A 12,266-nucleotide genomic window follows, 5' to 3' on the forward strand; every position below is an offset into this window, starting at 1 on the left:
GAAATTTTACAAATTTATGATTTATATGGCAACCCTCATATCACGCACACGTCCTACACGGGCGGCCATAACTAGGCTTCACTCGTGATTAGAGAAGGTTACGTCCGTACTTTTTTTACGTCCGTGACTGCAACGCAACGCGTAGATGCATTTCTAAATTTGTATGGATTTGACAGATTTCATTTCCGTGAGACGTCTTGCAAATCTGTAAATCCATACTTTAGATTTTAGAAACGCATCTACGCGACGCGTTGCGGTCTGAATTGACCCTTAGGGTTTATCGTGTCAAACTGCTTTCATAAGCTATGTCCACACTATGCGCTTTCATCTTCAATTTTCATCATCTTCTTTCATTCAATTTTCGTTTTGGCGCATTTCATAATTGAATGCGTCAACGAACGCAACGCCAACATTGTCATTTTTGTTTTTTGGATACGGTCAGAGGGCATGCGTCGCGGGCATTCCTCACGTTCGCTGTTGACTGCGCTATAACGCATGCCCTTGACGAACAGAAAAAGGCACATTCACGGACGTAAAAAAAGTACGGACGTAACCTTCTCTAATCACGAGTGAAGCCTAGTTATGGCCGCCCGTGTAGGACGTGTGCGTGATATGAGGGTTGCCATATAAATCATAATTTGTAAAATTTCCCTACTTTTTTTTGTAAACTCAGACAAGTTAAATGTTATTTTTTATACTTAAACATATTTTTATGTTTTTTCGCTTCAGAAATGTAAGCGGTTGTTAAAGATGTCATAATGAAAATATTATTTTTATGACACTATAGATAGAAAAAAAACACATATTACGTACAGAGAAGTATATTATTTTCATAACATTATTAGTAATAATGATTATGTACAAACATTTACAATAATAAAATTATTACTAGCTATTTGACCGAGCTTTGCTCGGTATTCGATAAAACACGAATAAAATGACATTTTCTAAAAATAATTCCTAGCTAGATAGATTTATCGCCCCCGAAACCTATATAAGAAACCTGTATACGAAAAGATATAAGATACTTAAGTCCCGTAACCCGTTTCATCAAACAATCAAGTAATGTTAAATAAATAATGGCTTGTTAAATCAGTTAACGGCCTGTTAGAGCTATCGAGAGTTCTACCATGCGCTAACGTCAAATCAAATCACCTAACATGGTGTTAAATTTATTCCTGATCTAGAGGTCCATTTAATATTTTCATTCCTACTAGGTCTCAATGACGCTCGGGTGACTACACCAATAGCACCTTCCCTCCCCTACTACTGAAGGAAATCTAAGACAACAATTTTATCTATGGACGCTTTACACCACGTCAGGACTTGTGTTACGGGTACCAGACAACGGAAATATATTTAATACTGTTATACTATACATATATTTAAGATTTTTATTATATGATACACATATTTGATACACACCCATGACCCAGGAACTTTGAAAACTTTTTGTTCCGTCGGCAGGATTCGAACCCGCGACCCCCGGCTTGAGCCACCGACAGCCCACCCACTGAGCCACAGAGGTCGTCAAACAACAATTATATCCACTTTTGTAAATTAAGAAATTAATAGGGGTGTAGACTATTTTTAGGAAATATATTTATTTTACAGATGTACCATCAAGGAAGTTGATTCCTATGCAATTGACAGACCAATGTTATTTGGTCGAATACTTATGTCAATTCAATGTTAATTGTGATCTGTCGGCTGGGTTTGACGTAACGCAACCAAACTACTTATCAAATTAGAGAATCAACTTCTCTGATAGTACATCAGTATTTTGTCACACCTAAAAATATGTATAAAAAATAAATACACTCTTATTTCAATTTAAAAAATCACTTATTCAATATAAAAAATATTATAAAGTTATTAAGTAAAATATGTCCATTTTCGGTAATTTTATAATACAAACTCTCAAAAAAAACAATAATTTGTATTAGATTTCGTTTACTGTCTACACCCCTATTATTGTATTCCTGCCTAATTACTGGTCAATAGTATGCTAAATACTTACATGACACAATAAAATTAATTATTTGATTATTTAAAAATAATTTAAAATTTTCCCCGGTTTGGGGAAAATTTCCCCACTTTGTTATGGACATTACTGACCTGTTGAAGTTGCATTAATATTTACATTATTTTATCAAAATACTTTAAAAATATGTTATCTTACCTATGAAATATTATTCCTTGATGTTTTTTGTGTAAGGTTGTATTGTTCTTGCACCATTTTACAACACAAGATGGCATATTTATTTTTATTTATGAATGACAAAGACGTGTCACCGCGATGCAGTCTAATTGCGTAATGGCGGTACGATCGGCTTATTACAGTGCGAGTGTTTGTGCAAGATGTGTACATATTATGATCGCCTGGGCTTATTAAGGGTGCTTCACTCATTTCTTAATGGCGATCCGTCCGTATTTTTTTTACGTCCGTGGGCACATTGTGGATAAAGCTATTTGTCACGACGCGATGTAGCTGTCATGTGTCACTATAATATTATGTCTATTTGACACGATAGACCCGGCTACATAGCGGCACCTAGTGGCAAATGGAAATTGACATAAGAAACAGCTTAACCCCACAACAATTTGGTTCTCAATTCCTCCTAACCCACAGACCTAAGCGTAAGCTCCGTGTGGTCCTGGCCTGATGAGAAGACGTCCCTCGGTAAGAAACTCCTGTGGGTGCTGACTTGGCCAATCTGTCTCCTGCTGTGGGCCACCATCCCGGACTGCAGGCGCCACCAGAACCTCTACCCTGTCACCTTCATCATGTGCATCACCTGGATCGGCGGAGTATCTTATCTGGTGGCGTGGATTATAACTATTCTTGGTGAGTGTTATAGACATGAAAACTAGCGTCAGAGGTCCTAGTTGGAATGTATTCGCCAGTTTCAATAGCGAAGTGAAATGTCGAAATTGTAAGGAATTGTTTTTGCGATGCGATATGTTAAAATTGAAAAAGCACTCTGATTTCTAACTTTTTATCCCCCTTCTAATCTAATTTAAAAAATTATATCACAGTGTTTGTGCGCGAACTCCTCCAAAACGGCTCAACCGATTTTGCGTTCGCTCGTGTATGACCTGTCAATAAAATATGTGTTTGGACTTGTTGTGAGATTTTGAGGTTATTTTAGATTTTATCAAATTACTCTGAAACCCCGGTTTTGTTTACAAAGAAATTTTTATAGGAGCTAAAATGATAATCATAGACTTTAAAAAACCAAGTTTTGTAATGACGCAAAATGGTACGGGATACCATATATTTTTGGGCATTCTCCTTTGTATTGACATTCGTTAGGCGGCAGGCCTGAGAATAGGTTTTTATCTACGTCTTTTTAGGGTTCCGTAGCCAAATGGCAAAAACGGAACCCTTATAGATTCGTCATGTCTGTCTGTCTGTTTGTCTGTCTGTCTGTCCGTCCGTATGTCACAGCCACTTTTCTCTGAAACCATAAGAGCTATACTATTGAAACTTGGTAAGTAGATGTAATCTGTAAACCGCTTTAAGATGTTGATACAAAAATGGAAAAATTATTAAAAATTTTAGGGGTCCCCATAAATACAACTGAAACAAAAAAAAATTTTTTTCATTTAATCTATGTGTGTGGGGTATGGATAGGTCTTCAAAAATCATATTGAGGTTTCTCATATCATTTTTTTCTAACCTGAATAGTTTGCGAGAAAGACTCTTCCAAAGTGATAAAATGTGTGTCTCCCCCTCTAACTTCTAAAGTAGGGGCATGATAAGTCTAAAAAAAATATATGATGTACATTACTACAAAAACTACCAACGAAAATTGGTTCGAACGAGATCTAGCCAGTAGTTTTTTTTTATACGTCATAAATGGTAAACCTTAATTTAACTTTCATTAAATCAACTGAAATATGAAAATAAATGAAAAACCTTTTAATTTAATAAAAATAAACCTTATTGCTCCGGCGGAACCCTTCATGGGCGAGTCCAACTCGCACTTGGCCGGTTTTTTATATTGATACTAGAAATAATTTATATGGCAAAACAACGTTTTCTGGGTCAGTAAATCTATAAAGTTAGCTTCTTAGTCTTGTTAGCATCGGAATGTATGAAATATTTAAAGTGAGTAATGGTGTAGGCAAGAGTGCTGTGTGCGTCCCGTACGTACGAGCAAGTACTCTACTACTACAAAAATGTTTTGAGACTCAAACAATCGGACGAGAATGCCGCGTCCTGCTCTAACAACGTCATTTCACGTTTGTAAGAGTAGGACACAACATTCTCGTACGATTGTTTCAGTCTCAAAACCGTTTCGTGGCCTACCACGAAACGGTTTTGAGACTGAAACAAACTGGCGTCTGGCACTCAGCTCTGGGCCCCTAGGCCCAGAGCTGAGTGCCAGACGCCAGTACTATACAGGGTGTAACAAAACAAAGCGATAATATCTAAAGGTGTGTCTGAGTCCCCTCTAAATAGTTCACTGTGATAGTAGCCGTACTTAAAGAGTAACTTTAATTAAATTTTGTGTGGGGAAATTCATACCGCTCGGGCGCTGGCCTATTCAAATAACAAAATAAAATTTGCTGTTTCAGCGCTGCTGCTTTCACGCTTTAATCTATATGAGGTACACATACCCTTAATTATAATCACTTTGTTGTGTTACATCCTGTATAGATTGGAACGCTTCAAATTTAAATGTCGCAGCCGACTGTTTTAAATAGCCACTCAATCGAACAACTAGCCCTTTGACTGAACAACGCCACTCAATCACACGTCTAGCTTTTAGATTGAATATTTTAGTCGCTCAAAACGTTCAACACTACAGCTGATTCAAAAGCCGCCGTCTAATTGAAGTAGTTCAGCGCGCACCGCTGCGGCGCTAGGTGTATTTTATTTACAATATGACGTCAACTAGCAGGTGTTTGTTGTATTGTTTGTGGCTGTTTTTCGGAAAGAAAGTAGTTAATAAAAGTTACAAGTGTTATTAAAGAGACAAAAATTATAGAGGCACATACGAGTGAATCAAAATTTCAACAAATATTCGAGGAGAAATTACGGGATTATGAAATACATCACCAAGGTATTTATTGCAATTCCATAAATAATAAATCAGCTATAATTATTGTATGAGCCCCCCCGAAAGGGGGGTTCGGGGGGCACAGCCCCCCGCCAAAACAAAAACAAACACAATCCAGAAAGGATTAGGTTAGAACTTAGACCACAACACAGAGGGAGCCGAGCGAGCGCAGCGAGCGTGCTGCGGTAGCAGCCGGCGACCGTCATCAAATAAAAGGGGGGGCTTGGAGGGCGCAGCCCCCCGCTAAAACAAAAACAAACACAATCAAGAATCCATTTGCCATTAAACCAATTGGCTAAGCGTCGTCTAGCTGTTGTGTTGAACGTTGTAGTCAACAAGTCGACTAAATGACCTAAAGCCGTGTGATTGAATGGCGTTGTTCAGTCAAAGGGCTAGCTGTTTGATTGAACGGCTATTTAAAATAGTCGGCTGCGACATAAACACTTGAATCATGGTCGCACTGTACCGATAATAATTTCCAACAGTATGGATAGTCTATTGAAAAATTGTCTTGCAGTAGATTGAGCTCGGTGTCTCGTAAACACAATCGCCGTTGATTGCTCTGACCTATATCGCCTGACACCTATACGGCTATACGCACTACCGAATATACGAACGATATCGAATGTATCCACACTAATATTATTATAAATGCGAAAGTACTCGTATGTCTGTAACTTCTTCACGACCGAACCGCTGAACCGATTTTGCTGAAATTTGGTATGGAGATACTTCGAGTAGCGGGAAAGGACATAGGATACTTTCTATCACGGAAAAATGTACGGTCCCCGAGCGATAAACGAATTTTGGCGCGAACGAGTCGCGGTCATCGTCTAGTAGTAGCACCGCCCCAATCCCCATCCACTGATTTTCATTTCGTATTATTTTCAGGTGATACGCTTGATGTTCCGGACAGCATTACTGGACTCACCATTTTAGCTGCTGGCACCAGCTTACCAGAGGCGGTATCCAGTGTGCTAGTCACGAATCAAGGTACAGAGGTTTTTTTCGTATAGAATGGAAAATGTCGATCAAGGAGAATATCAGAATAAAACAAGACTAACGCCCGAACTCAGAGACAGGGCCGAACTAATATTTTTATTATGAGTATAGCCTATAGGCCAGTTTAATTATGCTGCCCCTATGTACGAATTCTCCCTTCCTATGTCCCTATGTTTAGATCCTAGGACGCTGCCCCCACATAAATCCAGAGCTGCTCAGAAACATTAAACTTCAATGTTATTAAATAACAGAGTTTGACAGAACTGTGTGAGGTTTATATCCAAATTTTTATTTAATTACAGTTAAGTAATTAATATTCGTCTCTGAGTGTGGCAGTAACAGATAATACTGCTGCTACTTGAACTCTAATCATATATCAGTTAGTTTTGTATTTATTTAAATTGATTTGAATGAGTATTCATTATAATTATATTATTAATTTCTTTTTCAGGTCACGGTACGATGGGCATCAGCAACTCAATAGGATCAAACACCTTCGACATATTACTGTGTTTGGGACTACCGTGGCTTATAAAATCGCTGTGCTATCCTACAGAACCTGGCAACCACTGGGTTAGTTAATTTTTGTTACTAAAGTTATAAAAAATTACATTAGACAACATAGTCAGTGCTCAGTAGGTTAATAGATATATACGACTATCATTGATCTTTAGGGCAGCTATTCTCAAAGTGGAGTGGAGTTCCACGGAGCCCTGGAGCTCATTAGTCATCAGACACCAGAATAGAGACAATTAAAAGACAGACTATTATTTTTTGGGAAGATCTTATAAAAATGTCACTTACAAACTATGTAGAATATGTGGTATTTCCTAGCGAACCGTTACTCAGGCTTCTTTTTTTACTGCCCATCTTATTTGTAACCAATTTTCAGCACAATATTTTTACCATTGAACTGCTAATCTTAATATCCAGAGACAAGACATTTTCCTTTGTCTATGGTATATCTTATGTTCTAAGAGCACGATTTATTAAGTCTAGCCGATTTAAACAATATTTTTTTCAGGTGAGAATCAACTCGAGTGGACTCTCCTACAGTGCCATCTCTCTTCTCTCCACCCTCATCATCTTCTACGCGTCTCTCGCCTTCAACAAATTCCAACTAGACTGGAAGATAGGAATATCATGCGCGCTCATATACTTTGGATTCCTAGTTTTTGCTACACTCATAGAACTGAACATGTTCTTTGTAGTAAACTTGCCTACTTGCGCACATTAAAAAGCCTGAAATGCCAAGGGAGAGTCTGCTACAAAACGTAGATATCAGCTCTCATTAGATGGTTAGTTGGTTGGGAAGGACTACTTTTAATATCTTAGATCAAAAGGCTATTGTGGTAGATTGACATAGTAGGGATCAGCTTTTTAGAGTTGGTTTACAAACGGGAGAACAAGAGTGAAGATTAAAACGAATAACGAACGATTAGAGAGGCGTATATTTTGTCTAAGATTGCCCATAATCGACTTCAATTGTGTGCTAAAGACATCGTTGCAGTTATTTTCCATCATGGTCCAAATTGGAAAACAGCCTTTAAAGATATACAGAGAAAAGAGTGACAAAACAAGGTGTTGGCATAAAATTAAGAAATCCAATAATGTTGAAGACTGAACGGTTTAAGAAAAGAATTATCGAATATGATAGATGCATAGATAGATGGGAAAGTATATAAACCGGTATCTAACAATGCGAAATACCTCGCATATCCCAGATCATTGATATTACAGTAAAACCAATAAACTATATAGTAATTGTACTTATAGTATATGATATATTATATCATACAATTACAATATTATGATAGTGTTATTATATATGTACTAGCATAAGAATTTAGACTCTAGAAACTATATTTGCAATAAAGAAGAGAGAAGTCAGTTATACCTAAGATTAATCAGATCAATAAGATACATAATGTAATATTATTACCTCTAATATTGAATAAGTGTCTCGTAAAAAAATGTACTTATTAAAATGAATTTGTTATGAAAGAATATAATTATAATGAAGGAAAATAACAAAACTACTTAATTTTTAAACACATGTTTATTCATACAAAAGGTTTCTATTATTATAAGTTCTACTATGCCTAGTTCTAAACAAACGCATTCTTATTAATTAAAGTGATATACATATTTTTAAGTATCAGTACTTAAGAGCCTGCTGTCAGAAATATCAAAGCACGCTAGCCCCGCCTACACAAACCGCTATCTTCCAATCGTGATATAATAATTCCATGAATCGTGCCACCGATCATTGTGCTTTGCGCTGCAGTTAACAGTGAACAATATCGTGAAATAACGGTTCCTGCATTATAGCACGAAATTAAAGATCGTAAGACCCAAAAATGATTTTGATGATTATTTAAAAATTAAATACCATACTAATATTTCCTTTATTTTATAAAGTGTGTGAATGTAGTAGTGCAAGTTATTTAATGATTGTAACTCAATAAGTGTAACAGATATTTGTTAAAAAGCCCAAAAAAGAGATTCATAGTTGTCCGTCAGGCAAATATCAGATAAATATACAATGATTAAATAAATCTCAATTTCATTTACGAGTAAGTCAATCGTCTTCCGGAATCGTGTTATTAGAAAACACAGCAAAATTTGGCAGCCCGCTCTTAAATAAGTACTTATATTAACTATTTAGTGGTTAACTATTTAGTTTTATGTTATAAACTTAGTAATTAAAAACTTAATGTTATAAAAATTATTCTTAAAAAATTAAATTGCTATATCTACTAGCTATTCATTTGTTATTTTACATACAATCATCTTACATCCAAGATTATTATTTAGAAAAAAAGATATTTAATTAGAAGTCTATTGGGTTACCCCCTTACAAATAAAAAGATTGAAAAGAAAAAAAAGGTATACAATTATTTATAGTCAAATACGTAAAAAAGATCTGATAAGCATATCAGACAAGGATCAAACATTGTGTTGCTATAAGGGTTGTAATCGGTAAAAAAATAGATCCAGTTTAAATCTTTGTATTTATAAGGGCGTTAATCTTTGTAAAAGTTTATTTACTTCGTGAATATTCCAAAAATTGTAAGTTAAGATCACTATTTATAAAATAGCCCTATCGACATTTACCTTGACTGGATAGTAAATTTTTGCAGTTGCGTTATACAGGGTGTAACTAAACATAGTTATAATACTTCAGGATGTGTATGTTTGTTACATAGAGTACACTGTGAAAGAGCAAATTTTTTGAATTGTTTGGGCAAGCGCCTCAGGGCTCAGTGTTTGCCTTGCAGTTGGCACTACTAATATATATTCTGTGCCTGCAGACAAAAGTTAAAAACAATCTTTCAGCGCAGCAACTTTCACAGTCCGCCCTATAAAGAGGGGACTCCTACACACCCTAAAATATTATTTTACACTTTGTTTTGTTACACCCTGTTTATCATGGAGATATGGAATAATCTTTCCTATATTTATCTTTCAAACAAAAAAAGCAATAAAAGTTAAAGAGCATTTTGTGGAGGTACTGTATTGAAGTTTACATTGCAGTGCAAAAGTTTTATACAATGAGATCATACACTTATACACTAAAGATTAGTCTGCAAATAATTAACTCTAAGTTAGTAACTTATAATTAGCAGGTGACTTTCCGAAATCTGCCGAAAGCGACCGCGGCCGACCAAAAATTTAAACAAAATGCTACTTTATGACCTAAGCTATAGGCTTCATTATCTACCGACATTGGTTTAGCGACCCGTGCCGCCGCTGCGCTGCTTTGTTGTGGCGTAGAGCAGTGTTTCCCAACCTGTGGTCCGCGGATCCCTGGGGGTCCGCGATATATGTATGGGATCCGCGGTGTCGTCTCTGGACCATACATATTCAGAGTTTTTGCTGTTTATTTTATTAAGGGGGTCCCTAAATCTGTACATGATTTCCTAGGGGTCCGTGGCAGAAAAAGGTTGGGAAACATTGGCGTAAAGAAAACTATCCTGTAGCCTAGGCCCGTACCACAAAACTCTTAACGTTTTGAGACTCAAACAATCGGATGAGAATGCCGCGTCCTACTCTAACAACGTCAATTCACGTTTGTTAGAGTAGGTTGCGGCCACAGAAAATGGATCTAGATTTCTGTGGACGCGGCATACTCGTACGATTGTTTGAGTCTCAAAACGGTTTCATGGAACGGAACGGTTTATTTCATAAAGAGGCACTTTATTTCAATTTTTGTCGGTCGCGTTCGCTTGAGGCAAAAATCACCTTGAATGAAATAACAATTAGTAAAGAACAACAGAAACAGCAAAAGATGTGTTCCAGCTACACTATAAATTTTTATGAATTCCATAGATTAGCTTCAGAATCTATGAAAATCATATAAATCAATAGCATAGGAAGGGAATTTATAGATTTATAGAAAACATAATGCTTTATCAAAATGCAGTCGCTATACGAATCGCAGGAGCCATGCCATGATGTCGCCTGCAGGGTTGATCGGAACCTTAATGAAGCTTCGTCCCATATTTGATCCAGTCCACATTTGTGTCACACACCAAAAAAGGCGTTCTCATACACGTCAAACAAACGTTTAACAACGTAGGTTTGATGTTTCATGAGAATATCATTTTGTAGTTTGATAGGCAACGGACTGACTCGAATAAGGAATAAAGCTGCATAGGTGTTGCGTAAAATAGTAAATACAAGATACAAGTCTACCACCTAGGCCTAAACTAGGAAAAAGAACAAACACAAGATATACATTACAAAGTACTACAAAAAGTGATAATTATTGTTGTGGATATGTGTGTCCCTTATGTAGAGTTCTCTGTAATAGTAGCAGCGCTAAAAGAGTTTTTTTGACTTCAAAGTTTCTATTAGAATCATCAATTTGCTTATTTAATCATAAGAAAACTCTTTCAGAGTGCTGAAAGAGTTTTTTGAATACACGCTTCCGATACATTTTTCTAGACGTCTTCCCGAATCTAATGAGCTATCGCATGTATTTTTATGACCCTTATCTCTATATTTCGCCATTCTCAACTTATCGCTTAGACTATAAGAGTAAACTCTATGAAGGGTCACTTCCACACCCTAAAGTATTATCACTTGGTTTTGTTAGTTAGAAGATATTAATTAGTATTTACATATATAATTAAAATCTTTAGTGTCTAAACACACTATACCGAATTTCCGCGGCGGAAGTTCGGCTTGATTCTGCCTGCAATGTATTTTAAAATACCGATGACACACCATGCCGAAATTCCGTCGCGTTCTATTGTATGCGTTGGACATTGCTGACGTAATCATGCGGAATTTCCGCCACGGAAATTCGGCATAGTGTGTTTACTGTTTAGACACTTATTCCTACTCGCTTTGAATATCACACAGAAGTGAACGAACTTTCACACAGCGATTATGATCGATCAGAATCGAACGATTATTACGTGTACGTTGAAATTACTGAACAATCACGTAACGCACTTGACACAAGGATAATGCCATCATAGCTAGGGCTGCTACGCGTTAATTTATAAATACTTTTTTTACATAGAATTATAACAGTCCCAGTCGAAATAAAGAAGAGGCACATTTTGTTAATAGAAACAGCCTGACAAGGCTTTAAAATAACAAAATAATATGCATAGGTAATTATTATTATATAATATGTATCTAACTATCTACTAATTTAGGGAGTTTGCTAAAAGGCTGCTATGCCCTCAAATACTTCATCTCAAAATCCAATTAAACGATGGCAGAATTACGACTCTTATGCATTCAAAATTTAGACTACAAAACTGGGACTACCTAAAGAAAACAAAGATTTTGGGAAACTAAGGGGATTTAAATTTTAGTATTAAATGCATGTTTTACTTCTTCCGTGAAAAATCTTTAAGTTGGCAGCCCTGAAAAATGACGTATGGCTTTTCTATTCCGACGCGCCATAAAAAAATACGTCGGCATCTATAATTAAAGAGCATGCGATAAGAGGATCGGCGCACACTGACCGTGACAGACCGGCACGGTATTAAACCGGCACATGCTTAGATGTATAACTGTATACTTACTATAATATACTTTAAACTATACTATATACTTACTTTTTACTTATATACTATAATTTTATTATATAATTATATATTATATCATAATATTATAAATGCGAAAGTGTGTCTGTCTGTCTGTCTGTCTGTTACCTCTTCTTCACGCCCAAAC

General features: G+C 36.3%; 1 protein-coding gene and 1 long non-coding RNA gene across 2 annotated transcripts in view; one reads left to right on the forward strand and one right to left on the reverse strand.

Annotated features, from left to right (window-relative positions):
• LOC121738924 overlaps positions 1–1,750 on the reverse strand; it is a 25,352-nt gene extending 23,602 nt beyond the window's left edge. Inside the window, exon 1 of the long non-coding RNA XR_006037363.1 lies at positions 1,740–1,750. This is a non-coding gene — a long non-coding RNA (uncharacterized LOC121738924). The remainder of the gene's footprint in view (positions 1–1,739) is intronic.
• Positions 1–7,504, forward strand: part of LOC121738923 (sodium/potassium/calcium exchanger 4-like) — a 26,282-nt gene extending 18,778 nt beyond the window's left edge. Inside the window, exons 8-11 of the mRNA XM_042131202.1 lie at positions 2,633–2,848; positions 5,961–6,062; positions 6,523–6,644; positions 7,096–7,504. Of these exons, the coding sequence (XP_041987136.1) occupies positions 2,633–2,848; positions 5,961–6,062; positions 6,523–6,644; positions 7,096–7,308 (653 nt within the window). The 3' untranslated portion in view covers positions 7,309–7,504. The remainder of the gene's footprint in view (positions 1–2,632; positions 2,849–5,960; positions 6,063–6,522; positions 6,645–7,095) is intronic.
• The last annotated feature ends 4,762 nt before the right edge of the window (positions 7,505–12,266 follow it).

This window comes from Aricia agestis, chromosome Z (assembly GCF_905147365.1).
Source record: "Aricia agestis chromosome Z, ilAriAges1.1, whole genome shotgun sequence".
Classification (NCBI taxonomy): Eukaryota; Metazoa; Arthropoda; class Insecta; order Lepidoptera; family Lycaenidae; genus Aricia; species Aricia agestis.